Here is a 23116-nt window from a genome sequence, read left to right as displayed (position 1 = left end):
GAAAAAAAATCCAAACACTGCTACTCTTGTTGTAATCTTCTTAGTCAGTTGGACTTTGCTGACTGGCAGCAACCAGGATGGTATAAAGGAGAGAAATTCAGTGTCACTGAAGAGCAGGTAAGAGGGAAAACTGATTTTACAGGGATGAGGTGTTGTGCAAAGATTACATCTATTTAAATACGATATGTCTGTTCAATACCTTAATGTGTTCCTTGGCTTTGTAGAGCTCTTCATGTTCAACTGGAAGTGGATCTTTTACTTTCTCCTTTAGCTCTCGCAGCCTGCTTCCTAATTCCTTGGTTTGCTTTTCACAGCAGTCCCAACTCTGCTCAGGGAGACCCAAGGAAGTTATAAAAGATGAAGATATCATGACATATTGAACCACATGGATATGTTACAAAATAGCCTCTTCAACCCACTGAAGTAAATAATCATGTGCTCTGGTTATTTGGATTTTCTTTTTGATACATAGTGCCACCCACAAGAATTTGGTGCATCGATTTACAGAACTTGAATCCTGTCTTGTATTTAAGGTTTGACTTACAGAGCATTTCTGCTCATTTGTTTCGTCCAACCCGAGAGGCTTTAAACACAGTTTTTGGGCGGGAATCGTATCGATAACAGTATTCAATTTTAAGACATACCTATCTGCTGTCTAGCCATGAAAGCAAATTCATTGCTCTAAGGAAATAAATATGACATCCTTCTGTTTAGAGATGCAGCAACAGGAGGAGCAACAAGTCATGCTAACTCCCTCTAAGCTAAATTTTAGCTCAGGCTTCTCGGCCTGAAGCAGGAGAGAGCTCCAGGCCATGGTGAGCATGAGAACAATCAGAGTGGGAACATCCATTGTAGCAACAAATGGATGCCAACTCCACTTTCCTTTGGAGAATCAGGGGACCACAGTTTTAGCTTCCCACGTGCCCTGATGGCACATGACAGGCACTTCCCTCAGAGCCCTTCGGCAGCGAGCAGCAGCTCAGCATTTGCCTTGTTGCTACAGAGCTCAGCCCTGGGGACGGTGGGGCAGGGAAGCTCTTGAGACCCAATGCTAGAGAAGCAGGTGCCACTTCTCCCTGGGGGAGGGCATCATCTACCTGTAGTGTGCTGCTAAGCTGCACCTTCTTCTTCTCCAGCCGGACCTGGGTGTCCCCCCAACTCTGCTGTAACTGGCTGAGCTCCTCCTGGAGAACAGCATTGGTCTCGGGATCACAGACAGTGCGCAACTTCTCCCCGACATCGATGATTAAGGAGTACATGGCTTGCCACCTCTGAAGAATCACTGCTTTACTCTTCAAAAGGAAAAAAAAAAAAAAATCTTAAGCTTCTAAGCTGTTCTTAGCAAGCTTTAGAAGCGCACTCCTAGCACTTCACTTGGGAAGAAATGAAGACTCACAAAGGGAGTTACAAGGCACTAGTTTGTTCACATTCATGAAAATGTAATGAATAGATCTTCTCCTATCTGCGTTTTTAATTTCAGAAAAATCAGATTCTTTCTGACCTTCTGATCTATAAAACTCTACAATAGCTTTTCACAGACTAAATCTATAGAGTGGAAGTGCAGCAGTTACAAAAAGATGGAAATTCAGTTGTATGAGTTATTCAGAATAAAAAAACAGTTTAAGTTCTTTTAGCACCTCTAGCATCAACAACTAAGACAAATTTTTCAGAGATAACATCTCTGTTAATCATGACATACTCCAAGTGAAGTAAGCCATCAATAATAATTTGCCTACAACACAAATTGGTCTATAACACAAGCAGATATGATCCCTGTTTCTTTCTGTAAAACAACAGCAGGAGGGAAGGGCAATTTGGAGTAGGAAGGAGAGGACTTTTTGGCTTTTCTTACTAAGGAAAAGCATGAGCACTAACTTGTAAAATCTCCTGAATATCATCTTTACAGATGATAAAATAAAGATGAAATAAATAGGTAGAAAATAAAAGTAAAAATAAAGATGAAATAAATAGGGCAAGTGCCAAATGGAATACTGGTAATGTATTAATCCATCAACATTAGGTGTGTGCGAACACAATAAATCTTGGACCATGCAAATAGCATTCAATAATGTACTTTTGAAAGGTTTTAGATTGCCTTAAGCAACCACCACGTTCACTGCTTGTTTTTACTTTCTTGTAAAACAAAGAGGTGCATAATTAAATGGAAAACCAAGATATCCAAAATTAACAAAGGAAAATATTTTTTTCCACTGCACGTAAAATGCAGAACTCACTGCCCTGAGGAACTGCTGCCCAGAGCCGTGCATCCTGGAGTGGTGGCTCCAAGGACAGATCCCCTTGCAAGTGCTTTATCCTCTGCTCCCAGCACCTCCTGCCCATCCCTGCATATACAGGACCCACATGGCCTGTCTTGCCGCATATTCAGCAGCCATGTCAATAAGGTGCATACAGACTTAGAGGGTACCTGCTGACCAGGGTTGCTGCCTAATCTCCCTGGCACCCTGCATTTCCATGTTCATATCAGTAATATTTTTAAAGCATACAAGGCTACTAAATGACAATATTGACCAGGAAGTTTCCTAGTATAATGAGCCTTTCACAATGTCACTGTTTTCTCATCTGCGCTCAGCTTTAAGAAAAAGTGTCAGCAATTGTTCTTCCCCAAAAAGCATGTCATTTTAAATCTCTTTACCTTACTGGACAGAAGTTGTTTCAGTCTGAGAAAAAACACAGATTTTAGATTTATGAGAAATAAATACAGTACCTTGAAATCATGAATTAGATTTCTAAGCTGGTAAAGGCTATAGCAGTCCTGACTCTTCACAGCTATGAGGAAGCTGTTTGTATCAGCAAGAAATCTGCTGAGACTCTGCAGGGAACTCCTGAAGAGCTGCCACTGGCTCACAAGTTCATCGATATCTTTCTTCCTCTGCTGAACCATCCGGATAACATTCTGCCACTGCTCTTTCAGCAATGTGAGCTTGGAAATAAACGCTGTTCTGAAGATGACAAGTGTTGAGTGTTAATATATTTTGACCTCAAGGCTGCATTTTACAATAATTGTGATGGATTTCCATTCTCAATTACAATACCCAACTATGCAAAAAGCTCTACGCGGCCCTAAGCTCAGCCCTGCTCTCTGTATTCCATCTTTTAAGCAATCCAAAGAAACTTTTACATGATACAAAATGGATAATGCAAGTCATTCTTGCTATTGTGGTATAGCAACACATATAGTACAGCAATCACAGAAACAATATGCAGTAAACACTTCTCTGAAGAAGAAGAGGTCAATACAAATGAGACAAGATCTCTGATTATGCTGCAAAATTGATCTGTGCTTTTACCAGGGTGTAAGTAGGAGTTCAACCATCATCGTACCTTACAGCAGTGGGACCTAACTGCAAAGTGAAAAGGCTCTGTGTTGTTATTGAACCCATTCAAGCAGTTTTTTGGCCTCTCCTACAACATGATTAGATGATCCAGCAGATCTAGCTGGAGTGGTTAAGACAACTCCCATCTGTCAATTCTGCTCCTCTGCAGGAGGCCATGGCCCCCAGGTTAGCTCTTATACAAACACCTGTGTTTGTGGGGCTAGCTTCAATACAAAAACCCAGCAGCTTTGCTTAGTTTAGCCCTACCTTCCCTGGCATTTTTAAGCCAAGCGAGGGACTTCATACTGAAGTGGCTGAGGGGAGCACACACACTGTCCTGCCAACTCTCTGGGAGCAGCAAGCTCTGGCAGAGAGGAGTAATGTCTTCACAGCAAAAATGCCTGAGGCAGTTGAACCTCTGCTCACAAGTATTACTTGCTGCTTCTCACTCTACACTGATTAAGAGAAAAGTATAAGATCATTCTGATAAAAAACAGGTTTAGCTACCATATGTTTTGGATCACGTGGCTGATGACTCAATGCCCTGTCATGTGTGCCAGGGGCAATGTGGATAGTCTCACACCTCTGCACTTTAAAAAGTAGAGAGATCTAGGAAGAGAGAAAGGATCCTCCATATGCAGCATTGTCATTACCCTCTGCAGGAAGGTAGCTTGCTGACCACAGTTCCAGCAACTGCAGGGTAGCAGTAGACAAGGAAGCCACCTGCCTGTGAGCAATTATTTTTGTTAGGCAGAACATCCAGTTACTATCCAAAATGCCGTCTGGCTTGGGCACCTGTGTTTCTTTCTTCTTGCACCCCCTCACACTTGTGCAAATTGTGCCAGGGGGTTATTTAAAGAGTGAACCCAGTCAAGAATTCGGGTTTATGTCCTCATGAGAGCCAAAATTCAATACCAACTCCAAGGCAGAGAGCACATTCACTGAATTACCAAGATCTTAGGGAGAAAAACAAATAGATTACCTTTTCTCTGCTTCTCCGGATTCCAAGGAGAGTAGAACTTTTGCTATGATAGAATTAAATGTCTGCTGATTTATGGAAATCTCAGTTTGCAGCATCTGAAAAAACCATGAGAACAGTTTTAACTGTTCACTGAACAACTTCTGCTATGAAAGCTGGTTCTGCTTCTCTAGAGTGACAGCATTTATTTAGTTTTAAATGCTGAAAGCTGTATTATTTTCAAGTGCTAGTGCCAAATAAATACATCCTATAAGAGTCCACACTTTTTGGATACCAGGGGAAATTTGCACATATGTGATAGCAGAACCCACCAGGAGCTATGTTACAGGTAATTTGAAGCCTAAAGTTTGCTGGACTCATGAATGAGAAATGCAATCTAGACAGAAACCCATAGAAAAGATATAAAAAAGCTACGTATAAGGGTGAATTTACTCTTTATCACAATGAGCAAAAGTTTATTCTACAAATAATTTCATTGCAATGAATGAATTGGAGAGGTCTAAATAAAAGACAGAAAATAACTTTCTGTGGACCCTAATGAATATCGCTAACATGCAAAGACTTAACACCCTATGGAATTAGCAGCAGTACTTTGGGAAGTGAAGCTGTGGTCCACTGCGGCAGCACAAAGCTCACCCTAACAGTTCATGATGTTTAGCATTTACCACATGATTTTTTTTCTGTATTTTGGTTGTTTTTCCATCCTCCCGCTGCTAGGACAAAGTCTATAGATAGACACTTGCTTAGAATTGCATCCACATGCTACTCGTAGCATGCAGTGTACCTTCTTCTCTGAATGGGTACTGTCACACATGTGTGAAGCACCATCTCTCTATAACAAATAGCAAGTGTTTGAAAAATGCCAGTGAAACAGATTTCCACCAAAATCTAACAACTGGTCAAAATGGAAATATGCTGTGAAAACATTTTGTTTTAAGTGCAGTTCTTCCAGAAACTAGTAAGGTTCCTACCAGATCGTCAGCAAAGTGCCTAGCTAGTTGCCACAGGCTTCAGTATTGTAGGACAGGCAGACAGGCGAGTAACCTCAGGGTTGGAGAAATCTAGGACTTCCATGATGCAACTCTTGAGGATGCACTCATAAAAGTCTGATCCCTGCAAAAAGGGATCCATCCATTTTGGAAAAGGATTTTCACATTTCAAAGTTTTCCTCTGAATAAGTACAAGGCCACATTTCAAGAGTGAAATGTTCTATAAAACTGCCCAGATCTTATTTCAAAAGGCATAGTATTTTCTAGTGACTTCCCCCCACCTTCACCATTCAAGAAGATGCTTCCATTTTTAGAGTTAGCTTTACCTCATATACTCTCTGTTGCTCCTGCAGTTCTTCAAACCGTCCTGGAATATTTGTTTTTAAGGCCTCTTTCATTTTTTCTAGGAATTTCATCCAGTTTTCACATTTCTGAAAAAATTTCCTTTCATCATCTTGAGTTCCCTCAAGCACACTGTAAAACAAAAGAAATTATCAGAAACTATTGTGTTGGTGCTTGTTTTTCTGGATATGTTTGCATATGGTCTAACATGGTGGTTAGTAATACTAACGTAGTAAGGTTTTGTTTGGCACTTTGCTACATTCTTCACCTACGAACATCCAGATTTTTGCTTCAAGTGACTTGGAATACAAATAGCCACTGAATAATCTGGAGTAAATTGAAAGGGCAGGAATTCAACTTGGAAAGCCCCCGAGAAAGCTGAGAACAGATTGCAAGACTTCCCATGCTTTAGTTTGGTTTTGATTTTCCTCACAGAAAAGGAAATGCTTAGTAGTGATTTTTTGTTTGCATTTCGGACCTGCAGCGTTCCAGAGCAGCTGCTGTTTTCTGACTCCACTGCCGGGTCAGGCTCTGCATTTTCTTCAGGGTGAAGTCACTGAGTGGCACCTTAATGCTTGCTTCATTCAAACTCTCTATGCTTGGAGAAAGTGCAGCAAGCTCCAGTGTGTTATTCTGGAAGTAATAAAATAAATTAATTGCAAAAAATACTGCCTTTCTTTCATTTCAAAGAAATATAGAAGTCTTTTCTGTAGGAAACATCTGAACGTTACGCATCCAAAATGCTAACCCAAAAAACCCCAACATTTCTGTGTTAACTTTGAAGAATATAAGAAAAAAAAAGTCACAATTCCCTTACACAGGGCCCACTTTTCCAACAGTACTGAACAGATACTCAAGAGCTGGTACTTGCAGATTTACTTTGTAACCTACATTGAGGGCAACAGGGTAGGTCCAGAGCAAAGCTGGAGAAAAAGATCTTCCATCAACCCAAAATCTATGTGATTTTCCTCCCCTCCATGCAGGCATTTGGTCTGCAATGTTGTCGCAACCCGAATCTCAAACCCTGGGTTAGGACACGGACTAGAGTTTTTATGAACTTAAATCATTGCTTTTTGTATTTTGGATGAGATTATAGTTACTCTGATGGAAGGCTGTAACTACGATACTTGGGGGACAAAGAGTTTCTTGAACGAGAGCTGGTATCCTAAAGACACTTAAATCCTGAGTATGTATCTTTTTGTACTTGAGAATCCAAACCTACCATAAGCAATTCTGAGTTGTCTGTTTCTCCCTCTAGACAGAGACTATCGAAGGCATCTGTGCAATTCTTGACATGACTCTCCAGTGTTTCAAGGCAGTTCTTGAAATCCTCCAGTTGTAAAAGATTGTACTAGGGTGAATATTGCATATTTACGTTAATTATGATTTAATATACATATGCAGTATACAAAAAGGAGCAATAAGCAGTATCATCAGGAAAACAAACAGATGTTAAATCCGAACTCCAATGTATTTATAACTCACCAACTGAACTTTTTCAGTTTTTGCATTGCATAAGGGGAAAATTTAAGCCAAAGCAGAAAGCCAGAAACTGAATCTCTAAATCCTGAGAGATTCATATAAATGTATGGAAGGAATAGGGGCATCTGCAATACCTTTTTGTAGCTTTGGGCTGTTTGATTTATTGCGAAATCGAAAAGCCAAAACTTAGTTTATCAGAGGGAAGAAACTTGTGAAAATAAGCTTCCTCTGAGCTACACACAGGGTCTGCTCCCATGTGCCTACAGCCAAGGCTGTGCAGATTATATGAGCTCTGTTGAGAGAAATAACTAGGGCTGGAATTCAATTTTTTTATTCACTAGGTTGGTTTCTTTGGGTCAGGGAGAAGAGCACTGGGGAAGCTTTTTCTTTCTTGAAAGAGTTAAGCTCCACATCTCTAAAAACACTGAAACAGCAACATTTTTATAAGGAATGAATGGCAAAAATTGGTGTGGGGAGAGAGAGAGTTCTGTGGTAAGGCTACATGGCTACACCAGAGAAAATGACTACCCAGAAATGAACTTTTTCATGGAGCGAGAAGTTCACAGGGAATATGAGAAATCTGTTGCCTTCACAAAGATATCTGGCTTCCAGCCATTCAACTGTGCTGGTAGATGGAGTCATAAATAGAGCTGGTTGAAAATTTCTTGATGAATTTGGGTTTACTTTAGAACAGAGTAATTACTGAAACCAGACTTTTTCACAGGAACAAACTAGTTTTACATCAGTAAATGTACAGCAGTACATTTGCTGGGAAGTTTTCTCAGGAATACCTGTGCAGAGGGGAAGTCAATCCCACAGCACTCCTGTGAGCAGAGCATCATATGGGGAAACCTGGATCCAGGTCCCTCCCCACTCTGCCTGAACAGGGATATGAATCTGGTCTTCAAAATTACATCAAATGACCACAGTTTTCCGTTTGGTTTTAGGTACATTGTGTGCACTCTTATCAAAGCGAACTGAAACCTTTAGGTTTTTTCCAAGGCAGAGCTGAGAAAGTTTACAACTTACTTTGAAGTTCATAGAATAAAAATACATTTCCTAACCTTTAATCACCTGAGGGTCCCGTACTGCTTGACTGTAATAGGTCCACTTACAAAGGCTTGTTAGAGCAACACAAGCAGGTACGAAGGATGAAACCCTTCCTTCATCTGTCCCTCTGGCTTCATGTATTGTTTCTTTACATAGTTGGTCATACTGTCAAGTTTTATTTTATTGAAATTTCATTTCAATTCAAGAACTACAGGGCTCTAGTGGAGAAGTTACCTCACACTGACAGCTAATTTAACATTCAAAAAAATACCTCAAATTCATCTAACTTCCTCTGCAACATCTTTTCCAAATAGGATGCTCTCTGGAGTGGCTGCAGCTTCTCCAACAGAATGGCTTGTGCAGCTGTCCCAGCCTGCTGTTTTATCCTATCAGCCAGCAAAGAAATCTGGGTACGGCATCCTGCTATGTTTTGAAGGCCATGCTGTAAATTCTGATGAGAGAAGGGGAAAGAAAAAAAAGTCAGCAAATGAATCAGATCGTCATTCATGTGCCACTTTCATTTAGTATCTTTTGTTGCTGTAACTAAGCTCTTTTTGTTGATCTCCTCCAGGAGCCAAATTCAGCTATGGTGAAAGTTTCAGTCTTTTACTCGGAGGATAATGGGAATTGCATCCATTGACTCTAGTGCTGCGAAAGCACAGTTCAAAGTTCAATGGAACACCAGTGACTTCAAGCAGTGGGATACTACTGCTACAGAGGGGACTAGGGAGAGAAATCAGAATATCCCTCTCTACAGAATGGATTTACACTAGCAGATGGAGAAACTGGCCCACGCTGCAGATGAGAAATGCTATTATGTTACAAACATACCAGTATTTTGGATCCCTTAGTGACTGAGGACTACGGTTTGGGTTTTATTTCTTCCCCTTTACTACAGAAATGATGCTATAAAATTAAACTCTAAAGGCAGTACAAGAAAAATGGGAGTCATTTTATACTTGTTCAATGTACTTGGTTACTTTTTTTGACCTGGACAACTGCCATTTACTTTTAGCCATGAAACCCCCTGGAATTTACATATATTGTCTTTATTGTGAGTAATGAACAAAGACTTCTGATTCTACTCTAGCAAAGAGTAGACACGTTTCCCTAAAAAGCAAAATGACTCTTAGTTCCTGACCCCTGTCTTTGGAATGGATCATATTGTAAACTGCCACTTCAGCCATTTAGTAAATAACCCATTTTGATTTCTTACTCTCTATATAGGACTTTATTTTTATTTATTGTGGTGACACAGTTCCATAAAACCATAATCTTTCCTAATATATACTAGAGGAAAAGATTAGAGAGATTAAAATACAGTTTTGTAATGCACATGTATTTTCAAATACACGTAACTCATATGCCATATCACTGATCCCCATTATTCTAACTCACCACTTTCAAAAAAGCACAACAAATTCCGTGTGTCCTACCCACACATAACAGGACAGGATCTACAGTGCTAATGGCACTCTTGTTCATGCTGTGCTTAGTAGGTACAAAACTCTTCCCAGGAATTTCCAGAAAATGTGATGCCTTTTTGCTGACATATTGATGAATTTATGTCACAGCCATTAATAGATCAGAAGAAAGTGAAAATGTTTTGGTCTAAGCTTTGCTGCTGTCAGTTGTTTCTGACACAGGAAGAAATATATGAGTTCTCTTTCCCATAATGTAAGGTTTCTTAATTGGCCACATGCAAAATGGAGTACTTCGGACTTCTTCCAATACATGGCTAGAGGTTCATAAAGCATAATAAATCATTGCTCTGTCCTGAAATAAGGATTATTATATTTCTCTCTTGCAGTCTGAAGAAACCAAAAATGTCAGAACCTAATGACAGCTTTGCTGCCTGAAAGAGTCAAATGTACCCTGTGGTCTCAGCATGACATCTCATTTGCCTAAAGTCAGAAGCATTTAGAATAATCTAATAAGCTCAGAAATCTGTGAACTTATCAGACCAGGCCAAAAAAAGCACTAAACCCAATTAAAACCAATTTGAAGACTGTAGAAGACCTCAAGATGGTCCTGCACTCTGGATAACTGGTCTTTTTTCCCCAGCTATTGTTCTAGTAGATATTATCTCTCCTCCCAAGCAGTGCCCCATAAAGTAAATAATTTTTGGTTTAATCATTCCTTCCAACACAGGCCTGATTCTTTGTATAGAGCAGAAAGGGGCAGAGATGGAATAAGATTGCTCCCTTCTGCTCTCTTCTCATCCTATGCTAACTCTAGCTTGGTTTGGTGTCAGGATCTGGTCAAAGTATTTAAGTGAAATAAAAAGGTGCCTGTTAATGGAAAAAACCCACAGATTTTATGGTTTCCACTGACTGGATTTGGGGGAGGAGAGGGAAGAAGGTGTTCTTTCAATTTGTTTCTCAAAATAAATCCTGGTTTGTACCAGGCAGCAGAAACATATTAATGTACCTTTATATCCTGTATCCTCTGCTTCAGGGTTTCTATCATGTTATCCTCAGGCATGTGAGCATCCAAAAGCTGAGTGCACTGCTCTTTGTGCTGTTGTAACTTGGCTGCTGCCTCAGTGCATAAAGTATCGAAGGGCTCCCAAAGCTGCAGGGTCGCTTGTGCTGTCCGCAGTTGATCTGTGATGTCTTCATTTACTGAATTCCACCTACCAACATATGAAAGGATAAGAGCATTTTCCTAGCAGATTCTCCTCCAGAATATGAGTTGGTATAGGATTCTTGTGGGAGTTTCTTTGCATTCATACCCATGTTACCGAAAGCCCGCTGACACAGCACCATTTTGTGCTCTGTGATCCATCACAAAAAAGGTAGTATCACCTACTCCTCATAGAGGTACCCTTAGACAGGTGAGTCATATTAATATAGATTTAAAAATCTGAGAGACATTCAAGTCCCGCCTCGGCAACTTTTTTTTTTTTTTAAATACTAATAACGGGGAGTCTTTTTTGCAAGCTTACCTAGTGTGTGCCTCCGTGCACTTCTGTTCAATAATCTCTGCAAAGGAGGGGGAGCAGTTCTTCTTCAGGTTACTGGCAGCAGCCTGGAGCTTGGACCAACTTTCTTCACTGTTCTCCGATTCATCTTGAAGAGACTGCAAAATGGATTATTAGAATTAGTTTGGAGAGGAGCAACCTAAATATAGCTTCCCCTACAGATTGGTAGGGATAGGGTGACAATAATGCCACACGTTTGCAGCACAGATTAAAATGTTTGTGAAAAATCTAACATCTGATCCTAAAAGTTAGGAAGCTAAAAGAGAGGTGAAATGGTCCAAGTTAAAAAATCATTCAGGAGGCCTATTTTAAACTGAGGTCTGGAGGGCGACTGAACAGTTGACTTTGTGCTGGAGGAATCGGAAACCCCAGGCTTGGGGGTCTGCCTGCTGTGACCCAGGGCTGCTGCACCGACCCAACCCAAGCCACAGCTTTTGGGAAGGGGAATCTTGGCTCCTGGACCTTGACCCTAGTGCTGTTTATATGCGGAAAGATGCTTTAGTGCAAATAATGCTTTAATGCTAAACGTGTCAGGGGTCACCAGCGCAGCAGCTGGGACATAGTACCCCAAGTGGAGTGTTCAAATCACAGTTCTAGAGACATGGTCCCTTCACCAATATTCTCCCAGGTCTCCTTCAGTTCTGCACTGAGTCCCAGCATCAATGCACAGGCATCTCCTTCTAGGTTATGCTACAGCCTTATGGCAGGGCATTTCCCTGGGAAGTGCAAGCGAAGGGGCAAATTGCCTTTCAATCAATGAGCCGAGAACCAACATCTTTCACCTTTAGGAAAACACATACAGTGATGGCATTAGGTTTTCCTTTGCCAGCTGTATTTTCAGCCAAACTTCCTGCTGTCCATGTGGATTAGACATGGACTGAGTAGACATTAGCATGTGGGATGGTGGTGGAGTGTACATGTCCATCTGGACTCTGTAGTGCAAGGGAGCGTGAGGACCTAGTGCTTCATATGGGGATGCCTTCCAGCACGTGCAGAAGACTAAAACATCAAGGGATCTTTGCAATCTAAAATGGAGGCTCTGCTAGCCCACAGTAAGGCAGACATGGTAGCAGCTGACCTGTACTTCTCTCTTGAACCTTAGTACCTAAATTGCACCGAAGTTGAACTTAGTGCTAAATAAAGAAGTCTAAAAATAGTCCTCAGTGCCTCTGGAGGTGAAAAAAAAAATTCCACTGACTTCAATGGCACTATAATAAAGAGGAAGTTGCTCAGATAAATTTTTCTGTCTTTTTTTTCAGTGGAGTTTGTTTGTTTGTTTGTTTGTTTAAAGGCACAGAATGAAGTACAGAAATAAGACAACTTGAGTAGATTTACCTGGAGAGTTTTGACCTCGTTTTTCAAAGCTTCCAATGACACCACAGAAGGTTTGCACTGGTCTATGCAGTACAAATATCTTGTCGTTATCAGGCTGACTTCTGCATAAACTTCATCATATACTCTCCACTGCTCCAGTATTGACTGCATTGAGGTCTTTAACTGTGCAACCTGCAAACGAACCACTTTTGTTACTATTTCTTGGTGACATATAAATCAACTTTAAATTGACTTAAAAAAATCTAAGCTCAATGCTCACTCTGTGACAATCCACAAGAATTTCACAAGTTGGAGTATTTTCCTACTTGGTAAGGAATTGTGCAGGCTTCAAACCAGCAGTAAACAGTATTTAGAATGAAGTATAAGAATTTGCTGGAAATAAAAATTTAACCAGAGTTCAAGGTAGCACTATTCTGTCAGCCACAACTCCAGAATGCCCCAAGAAATAAAAAGTACTGAAATAATGAACTGCTTGGTCCTTCCTACCAAAATTAACCTGAAGTGGGAGGAAGCTGAGAGCCTTAATCTTCTTAGGAAGCAGACAGTTTGAGCCAGAGATCAAGTTTCTGTTTAATGAAAATTTGAACAGAAATTGATTTGTATGGAAGACAATGCTACTACAATATTCTGGAGAGCTATCATCCCTCTTATGCCATTGTGCTCTAATAATGCAGGCCCACCTGAATCACAGTCTAGGAACTTCAGGATTCTCATATAAAATTACATTATTTCATTATTACAGTTGTTTAATCTATATGGGGGCAAGCATGGTTTCCATTTGCCACATACTCCTAGACATTGCAAACACAAAACCACAGTCCTTATTCAGCGTGATTTGTCATTTTTATCCTTCTGTATCAGGTAAGTACATAACGCATGTCCTGGATTAGGCAAAACATTCCTCTAGTTCAGTATCTATTTTCAGTCATGCCAGTACCAGATGCTCTGAGAAGAGCATGAAAACCAGGCAAGCAAACAAGCATGTCTCCATGGGACCTGGCAAAGCCAGATGCCAGATTTCAGTTCTGACTATGCATCCACACAATGGAAAATGAAGACTTTTCTACACTATAGTGCACACTAAATACACTGCATGGATCATTGTATCCTAGTTCCAGGCATGCAGGAGTAGATGGATTAATCATCCCTATTCTCATTTGAATCATGGTATAGGTGGGAGGAATCTCTAATTGCTTTTTGTAGTCCGCAGCTGATTACTGCCCACACAAGGAAGATGGAAAGACATTGTGCTCGTGAAACGTCTCTGGGCCACAGACTCACAGTCTTGAGATCAACCGACAATACAATCAAGGTATCACATCTCCTTAGACCTATATTTGAAATCACGCCTGCTGCTGAGAGCAGACACCTGTGGGAAGAAAGGTGCACTTGGTGTTTCATTGCACATGCAGACAACTAGGCTGTAAGAACATTCTGCAGTTTGTAAGTTTGATACTTAAGTCATAAAAACACTAAAATTAACGTGACCCATGGTGACTGTAAGAAGAAAAAAGTACTAGGCTGTCAATCCTGCCAATTTCAATCCCCAGCTCTACAGCGGAATGAAAAACTTTCATCATGTACACATACAAAAATTTCTCTGCTTTCTTGGTAAGAAAGAGCCACATCATTTCTGTTGAAACCTAAAACAAGAAGCAGCAGACCCATCCTGGACTGACATCTCATGTGGAAGAGTTCAAGCAAAATGGTTCAGGGTTCACAAAATTTTGAGGAACAAAACCAAGGTGTTTATAATAGAAAGTGTAAGAGAATCTTAACTATAAACACAATCACTGCATCACATATAATACTCTACAGTATATGGTTATTTATTATCACAAATTTAAATCCATAAATGTACTCATTGTTATATCTTCTGCACCTATCAATTACATCTAGATAAAAAAGATCAGTTCCAAGTATAAAGATAATTTAACTATAAATGCAAACTGCTGGGGAGTCAATTTGCATGGGAAACCAATCTGCCAGACTCTCCTTGAAGCAATTGGAAACTACATAGGATTTGAAGATAGCAAAAGCCATCCAGGTGTGTGGATGAAAGAGCAACCGGGAGATGGAAAAGTTACAGTGAGAATAGGGCAGGAGTAGGTAGCTTTCACCAGCGTACTACAGGGGAGAAAGACCAGGCTATGAAAGAGAAGCAGATCAAGTAAGAGAATTTAAGGTTTCCATTTTCATCTTGACAGAAAAATAGCAGTGCTATTTCTTTATTTTCTTAAACTGCAGATGGGGGTCTGTCCCTCCTCCCTCTGTATTCAAACTACTCCGAGATTAGACTTTTTTTTGCTCTCTCAGCCTTGTAAATACATTAATTTACATTAGGTAAAGACTTAAAAGGAAGTTCTTAGAAAGGTTAAGATTAAGAGTAAGGAATACTTTGCACCTTTTTTGTACCAGCTCTTGCCATCCCATGAAGAAGATTAATAACACTGGTGGTAAGAATATGTACTGGAGGAAATCTGAATGCAAACAAAGTTTTTACCTGGCTTACAATGCTGTCCACCATTTCACACAGCTCAGCTATCTTGAGAGACAGAGCTTCTGGGGTTTGTTCTGCACTACCATTCAAAGCCAAACTCTGTTTGAGCTCATCAAGAGTTTTGGATTTAGTTGTGAGTTGATTTTCTAGCTCCTAAATGAAAAAAAAAAAAAGGAAGATAAATAAGATCTTTTAATGAGACCATAAAAAAAGCCTTCTGTGTTTAGCTTAGATAAACATTCCTTCTTTAAGACAAATTCTGTGTAATTCTTCACCCATGCAACACCACTACCTTTTCAACTTTGATGGAGAACAACTACTTTACAGTAATTCAAAATGACAGTGGCTGCTTTAGACAGTCTCCTGCAGGTAGAGCTAGAATCAGTCTATTTAGTGTCAGCATGAGCACTGGACATCATGCTTGGGAAGGAAATCATCAGGAGTTAATTCCTCAGCCACCATACAGGCCTCTTTGTACCTCTCCAGATGCAAAAAGTTCTTCTATTAATGGAGCTGAACTTTTCCCTGGACAGGTTAGCATTCGGGTCCTCCTCTGCTCCAGCAGACAAAGGTAAGATGGAATCATACAATAGTTTGGATTGAAAGGAATCTTTAAAAGTCACCTAGTCCAACCCCCCTGCCATGGGCAGGGACATCTTCAACTAGATCAGGTTGCTCAGAGCCCCGTCCAACCTGACCTTGAATGTCTCCAGGGATGGGGCATCTACCACCTCTTTGGGCAACCTGTGCCAGTGTTTCACCACCCTCATTATAAAAAATTTCTTCCTTATATCTAGTCTAAATCTACGCTCTTTTAGTTTAAAACCATTCCCCCTTGTCCTGTCACAACAGGCCCTGCTAAAAAGTTTGTCCCCATCTTTCTTATAAGCCCCCTTTAAGTACTGAAAGGCTGCAATAAGGTCTCCCCGAAGCCTTCTCTTCTCCAGGCTGAATCATAGAATCATAGAATCATACAGGTTGGAAAAGACCTCTAAGATCATCGTGTCCAACCGTCAACCCAACACACCATGCCCACTACACCATGTCCCTAAGGGCCTCATCTACACGTCTTTTAAATACCTCCAGGGATGGTGACTCCACCACTTCCCTGGGCAGCCTGTTCCAAGGCCTGACCACTCTTTCAGTAAAGAAATTTCTCCTAATGTTCAATCTAAACCTCCCTTGGTGCAACTTGAGGCCATTTCCTCTTGTCCTATCGCTAGTTACTTGGCAGAAGAGACCAACACCCACCTCGCTACAACCTCCTTTCAGGTAGTTGTAGAGCGCGATGAGGTCTCCCCTCAGCCTCCTCTTCTCCAGGCTAAACAACCCCAGTTCCCTCAGCCGCTCCTCATCAGACTTGTGCTCCAGGCCCTTCACCAGCTTCGTTGCCCTTCTCTGGACACGCTCCAACACCTCCATGTCCTTCTTGTAGTGAGGGGCCCAAAACTGAACACAGGATTCGAGGTGCGGCCTCACCAGTGCCGAGTACAGGGGCACGATCACCTCCCTGCTCCTGCTGGCCACACTATTTCTGATACAGGCCAGGACGCCGTTGGCCTTCTGGGCCACCTGGGCACACTGCCGGCTCATGTTCAGCCGGCTGTCAACCAGCACCCCCAGGTCCTTTTCCTCCGGGCAGCTTTCCAGCCACTCTTCCCCAAGCCTGTAGCGTTGCCTGGAGTTGTTGTGGCCGAAGTGCAGGACCCGGCCCTTGGCCTTGTTGAACCTCATACAGTTGGCCTCGGCCCATCGATCCAGCCTGTCCAGGTCCCTCTGCAGAGCCTTCCTACCCTCCAGCAGATCAACACTCCCACCCAGCTTGGTGTCATCTGCAAATTTACTGAGGGAGCACTCGATCCCCTCATCCAGATCAGTGATAAAGATATTGAACAGGACCGGCCCCAGTACTGAGCCCTGGGGAACACCGCTCGTGACCGGCCGCCAACTGGATTTAACTCCGTTGACCACAACTCTCTGGGCTCGGCCGCCCAGCCAGTTTTTTACCCAGCGAAGAGTGCACCTGTCTAGGCCGTGAGCCGCCAGCTTCTCTAGGAGAATGCTGTGGGAGACAGTGTCAAAGGCTTTACTGAAGTCCAGGTAGACCACATCCACAGCCTTTCTTTCCCTCATCCACTAGGCGGGTCACCTGGTCATAGAAGGAGATCAGGTTGGTCAAGCAGGACCTGCCTTCCATGAACCCGTGCTGGCTGGGCCTGATCCCCTGGTTGTCCCGGACATGGCTCGTGAGCACCCTCAAAACCAACCGCTCCATGATCTTCCCCGGCACCGAGGTCAGGCTGACCGGTCTGTAGTTCCCCGGATCCTCCCTCCGGCCCTTCTTGTAGATGGGAGTCACATTGGCGAGCCTCCAGTCGTCCGGGACCTCCTCAGTTAACCAGGACTGCTGGTAAATGATGGAGAGCGGCTCGGCAAGCTCCTCCGCCAGCTCCCTCAGTACCCTTGGGTGGATCCCATCCGGCCCCATAGACTTGTGAACGTCCAGGTGGCGTAGCAGGTCATTAACTTCATCCTCTTGAATTATGGGGGGTTTATCCTACTCGTCGTCCTTGTCTTCCAGCTCAGGGGGCTGAGTACCCTGAGGATAACCACTCTGACTACTAAAGACTGAGGCAAAGAAGGCGTTGAGTACCTCAGCCTTTTCCTCGTCCTTGGTGGCAACGTTCCCCCCCGCATCTAATAGAGGATGGAGATTCTCCTTGGCTCTCCTTTTGTCATTAACGTACTTATAAAAGCATTTTTTGTTGTCTCTCACGACAGTGGCCAGGTTGAGTTCTAGCTGGGCTTTTGCCTTTCTAATTTCCTCTCTGCACGACCTAATGCGATCCCTGTACTCTTCCTGAATTGCCTGCCCCTTCTTCCACAAGTGATAAACTCTCCTTTTTTCCCTGAGTCCCAGCCAGAGCTCCCCGTTCAGCCAGGCCGGTCGCCTTCCCCGCCCGTTCTTCTTGCGGCACATGGGGACAGCCCGCTCCTGCGCCTTTAAGACTTCCTTCTTGAAGAACGTCCAGCCTTCCTGGACCCCTTTGCCCTTCAGGACTGTCTCCCAATAATAACCAATAATAACCCCAACTCTCTCAGCCTTTCTTCATAGGACAGACGTTCCATCCCTCTGACCATTTTTGTGGCCCTCCTCTGGACCCGCTCCAACAGGTTCATGTCTTTCTTGTGCTGAGGGCTCCAGAGCTGGACGCAGAGTAGAGGGGCAGAGTCGCCTCCCTCGACCTGCTTGCCACACTTCTTTTCATGCAGCCCAAGATACGGTTGGCCTTCTGGGCTGCGAGTGCACATTATCGGCTCACGTCCAGCTTTTCATTCACCAGTACCCTCAAGTCCTTCTTGGCAGGGCTGCTCTCAATCCCTTCATCCCCCAGCCTGTATTGATACTGGGGGTTGCCCTGACCCAGGTGCAAGACCTTGCACTTGGCCTTGTTGAATCTCATGAGGTTCACACGGGCCCACTTCTCGAGCTTGTCCAGGTCTTTCTGGATGACATCCTGTCCCTCAGGCATGTCAACCGCACCACTCAGCTTGGAGTCATCTGCAAACTTGCTGAGGGTGCACTTGATCCCACTGTCTATGTCATTGATGAAGATATTAAAAAGTACTAGTCCCAATACGGACCCCTGCGGGACACCACTTGTCACCAATCTCCATCTGGACACTGAGCTGTTGACCACTACCCTCTGGATGTGTCCATCCAACCAATTCCTCATCCACTGGACAGTCCACCCATCAAATCCATAACTCTCAAATCCCGTTTAGAGAGAAGGATGTTGTGGGGGACCATTTCAAAGGCCTTACAGAGGTCCAGATAGATGACATCCCATGTCCACTGATGTAGTCACTCCATCATAGAAGGCCACTAGGTTGGTCAGGCAGGACTTGCCTTTGGTGAAGCCATGCTGGCTGTCTCAAATCACCTCCCTGTCCGCCATGTGCCTTAGCATAGTTTCCAGGAGGATCTGCTCCATGATCTTCCCAGGCACAGAGGTGAGACTGACTGGCCTGTAGTTCCCCAAGTCTTCCTTTTTCCCTTTTTAAAAATGGGGATTATGTTTCCCCTTTTCCAGTCAGTGGGAACTTCACCAGACTGCCGTGACTTCTCAAATATGATGGATAGTGGCTTAGCAACTTCATCCACCAGTTCCCTCAGGACCTGCGGATGCATCTCATCAGGTCCCATGGACGTGTGCACTTTCAGGTTCCTTAGATGGTCTCGAACCTGATCTTCTCGTAAGGTGGGCGGTACTTCATTCTGCCAGTTCCTGCCTTTGCCTTCTGCGACTTGCGCAGTGAGGCTTGAGCACTTGCCAGTGAAGACTGAGGCAAAAAAATCATTGAGTATCTCATCCTTCTCCATATCCCGGGTAACCAGGTATCCCGTTTCCTTCCGGAAAGGGCCCACATTTTCCCTACTCTTCCTTTTATCCCTGACATACCTATAGATAGGAACTGACTTTGCAATATCAGGGTCCCTGACATCCTAACAACTTCTAGAAAGTTATTTTCAGCTTGTCCTCTTAGTCAGAGGCTTTCTCCCATGGGAGAAACCCCACTGAAATCAATGGAGATGCCTGGGAGAATAAATCCTCCCCTAACACAATCAGCAAGATTATAAGCTAGTCTTGACATGTGGGGAAAGCTCAGCAATAAGTTATTCACAACATGAGTAAATATCCATACGCACAATGGGCCGTAACATTTTCCTGTAATACTACACTTAAAGCCATGACCTTTTTTTCTCCCCACTTACTATCCCCAAAACATTTTCAAATTTGGACCTCATTTTTATTGAGCAAATTAATTTTAATGAAACTTTTTAGCCACCTGCATCCTAGCACTGTACCTTGATGTGAGCAGGTTAGTGTTTTAGTCAAAGATACCCTGTGCCTTTCTTCCATTCTGGCCCCTCGATACATTTCAGAGTGCTTCAGAGAGACAAGTAACTTGGTGTGTAACAGAGCACTAGGCAATGAAAGCAGCTTACTACGAGAGAGAGACACGTAACCATGGCAATGAAAGAACAAATATTCCATGTTAAAAAATAGAAAGGGAACACTGTACTGAATGAGAACAGCAGACTGTCAGAGTACTAGGAGCCAATTATTAGCTGGCTGCACCTGCACTAATTTTGAGGGAGCTGATGTCTAGAAAAACACAACAAAACCAAAGTACACCCAGATTCTTGAGGCTGGTGCAGAGAGACTACATTCTAGAGCAGGAGTATAGAGAGTTGCTATTTTTCCTGTGTAGTTTCCACGAAACTGCCACCACAGAGCTCTTCAAACTAATGGAATCGATAGCTTTTGCCATGGCTGTGCTGAACTGAGAATTACTTCTTTTGGAGGCATCTCAGAATAAGCTCTACAATATTGCTGCACAACACTCCAAATACCACGGAACAACAGCAGATGCATCTTCAACTGGAGGAAAAAAACTTTAAAATAGCAATTCACATCAAAAATGGATCTGGCTCTTTATCACCTGAACCTAACATGCTTTAATTAAAATTACATTGTAGTATTCTGCTAGGACATCTGTGTAGTTCTTTAGTCTGGATTCAGCAAAGTGCTAAAAATGTTTTTTATAATAATATCACACATATAATGCTTTACCTTGCAATCATCTAATGTGTTCTGTGCAGAGATCAGACTTGCTGGGGTTTGTAAAGACCTCAGTCGATCACTCTGAGCTTCCAGCCAGTTGCGTAGAGTCTGTGCTTTGTTCTCATTTTCAGTAATATCCTCCAAAATGTGTTGCAGATCTTGTATCTGAAAGTTACAGAACTATTTTAATTTACTTAAACCTAGAGATGGGCAGAAATAGGGCTCCCCCTTCCATGACAAAATCTGAGATTACAATATTTACATTGAAAATACTATTTAGAGAAAATATTTTCAAAGGAAAAGCTAAAATGTTTTACTGGCTGTTTAGGATCTGACCTTTTCCCTGGGAAGGAAACAAGGCAGTACTGGTTCTGGAGCTGGCAAGCTGCAGACCTAACAAGTTGGGGGACCCTGGGCTACATGGGCACATTCATATGGAGTCTGAAAACCTCATTCTCCCTAAAATCCACCAACAAAGCTACTAATAAGCAAGGGACCTCAAGTCTCCTATCTTCAATTTTCGCCCTGAGGATCCATTAAATCTTAGAATGCAGTTTCTTGAAAATGGTTAGAGAAGATAAATTTTTTCCCCCACAAAATTGAAATTTCACCATGGAACTTGTCAATTGTGCAGGAACTGAATTTTCCACTTGAAAATGTTTCTGGAAGACTTTCTGAGTCAGAAAATTTGGGAATTTTCTGTTTGATCAGCAGTGTTTGTATCTGGATTCAGGGAGGGCAGCTTCTCCCAAAGCCCTGTAAGTTCAGGAGACAAACAGAGATGAAAGAGGAATGTGCTGGTAGAGGGATTCATTCCAGCAGCCTCATGTTTGCATTTTGGGATGCTAACCTTCCTCTGGTCTTTTCCGCATTGCATGAGTCACATTAGCTTTTCTGGGCACTGGGGCACACAAGCACCAGCATCTAATTCTGAATGCATGGATTATTTCTAGCCTCACTAGAGTAAAGTAATTCTGAGGCACTGCCTGAAACAGAAGCACAGAAGATGTGCTGGTATAGTTAGTCTACATGTAGAATTTGCCTATCAGCTGCTGATCTTCAAAGCACTCCATTGGGAAAGCATATTTCATTACTGCAGGAGGAGGACACAGACACAGAGTAACCCATTTCCAGTGACCCAGGAGGGCTGGAGCAGGACTGGGAACAGATCCCTGCTGTGCCTTTTCCAGCAGGGTCATATGTCCCCATCTGAACACGGCTGTCAACACTGTTTACTTAATAATTACTTTTTTGGCAAATCCAACTGCTACAACAGGAAAACAGGTGGTAGCTTAATATATCCCTATTTCTCATTCCCATCGTATGGCATGTGGAGGGGTTGTTTGCTTTTTTGGTGCTGTGTTTGCTGAGCAGGGCCTGGCTGTTTGTACCAAGCAGTGTAGCACCTTTCCACAAACCATCCAGTGTTTTCTCCCATTAAGTTTTAAATGCCCCAACTTTCACAGCTTTAACAGATTTCACTAACAGGTTCCCCTGCAGACACTACCCTGAATTCTCCCTTTTTCATGGTTTTCTCAATATAGGTCTTTTTTGTTGACATGTCACTGACTGTATTTTCTTCATATGAGGAATCTTATTTTTTCCACCTAACACAGTCAACTAGTGTAAATCCCAGGCTGTCATGATGAGCAGATTTTTTCTATTTTCCCTACCTGCATGTTACAGGAGAGTTTACCCTCCCAGACCTTGCTGAGGTTTGGATGCTTTCCCACCACCTGAGAGCTGATGTGCTAAGAGACCACTCCATAGGCTGTCCATGGCAGGATGGACAGACAGCAGAGAGCACAGGGAGTCTCACTGTGTTCAACAGTGTTTTCAGACTCAGGGAGAAAGGCTGCTTGCAAAATACAGAGCACCGGCACAGGCAAGATCAGAGTTGTGAGAGAAAGCAATGAGAACTCAATCAAACCTTTCTGTTCAGAGACGCCTGCAGCCTGTGCCACCGCAGGTTCATCTCTCCAAGACACTCGGCAAATTCTGTCCTTTCATACCGTTTGCTTTCCACATCACAAGTGCTCATCTGCAAGAGTGACTGGTTAACAAAATCTACCATCCACTGTTTAAAGTTCATTTCCATCATATATTCCTGGAGGGGAGGAAAAAAAAAAAAGAACAAAAACGTAAACCAATTAGTTTGGCAGTTTTCATCTTATCTGTTCCAATGATGCTTCAAGGCATAGTTACGGGACATCCATGGCTTATTCTGAACCATGGCCTAAAATATTTTTCTGAAAGAGACCTGGCTGTAGGAATAATTCTCAATTTTTACCGTTCTATATTTGTGTAGCTATTTCCATCCACTGAAACTTTTGCAGAAAATCACTATCATTACGTGAGTAGCTCAAGGTAAGAACAGGCTAGTGCCAGAGCAGGGAATAAAACCTAGGGGTACCAGACTCAGTACTTTATCCATTGGACAATATCATCACACTGCCATGGGCCCAGATTAGGCTAAGACCAAGGCCTTCCC

At 42.6% G+C, this 23116-nt stretch overlaps 1 protein-coding gene across 1 annotated transcript in view; it reads right to left on the bottom strand.

Annotated features, from left to right (window-relative positions):
* The window catches only part of SYNE2 (spectrin repeat containing nuclear envelope protein 2), a 199346-nt gene that overhangs the window by 40534 nt on the left and 135696 nt on the right, over positions 1-23116 (bottom strand). The window contains exons 85-98 of the mRNA XM_075150894.1: positions 22556-22732; positions 20635-20790; positions 14999-15148; positions 12496-12666; positions 11125-11258; positions 10608-10812; positions 8449-8628; positions 6868-6996; positions 6124-6278; positions 5630-5777; positions 4318-4412; positions 2726-2960; positions 1098-1292; positions 200-325 (exon numbers count right to left, since the gene is read on the bottom strand). Coding sequence (XP_075006995.1) covers positions 200-325; positions 1098-1292; positions 2726-2960; positions 4318-4412; positions 5630-5777; positions 6124-6278; positions 6868-6996; positions 8449-8628; positions 10608-10812; positions 11125-11258; positions 12496-12666; positions 14999-15148; positions 20635-20790; positions 22556-22732 — 2256 coding nt within the window. The remainder of the gene's footprint in view (positions 1-199; positions 326-1097; positions 1293-2725; positions 2961-4317; positions 4413-5629; positions 5778-6123; positions 6279-6867; positions 6997-8448; positions 8629-10607; positions 10813-11124; positions 11259-12495; positions 12667-14998; positions 15149-20634; positions 20791-22555; positions 22733-23116) is intronic.

The sequence above is a fragment of the Calonectris borealis genome, chromosome 5 (assembly GCF_964195595.1).
Source record: "Calonectris borealis chromosome 5, bCalBor7.hap1.2, whole genome shotgun sequence".
In the NCBI taxonomy this organism is placed as follows: Eukaryota; Metazoa; Chordata; class Aves; order Procellariiformes; family Procellariidae; genus Calonectris; species Calonectris borealis.
Note: the sequence above shows the minus strand (reverse complement) of the source record. Positions and strands in the feature narration are given on the sequence as shown.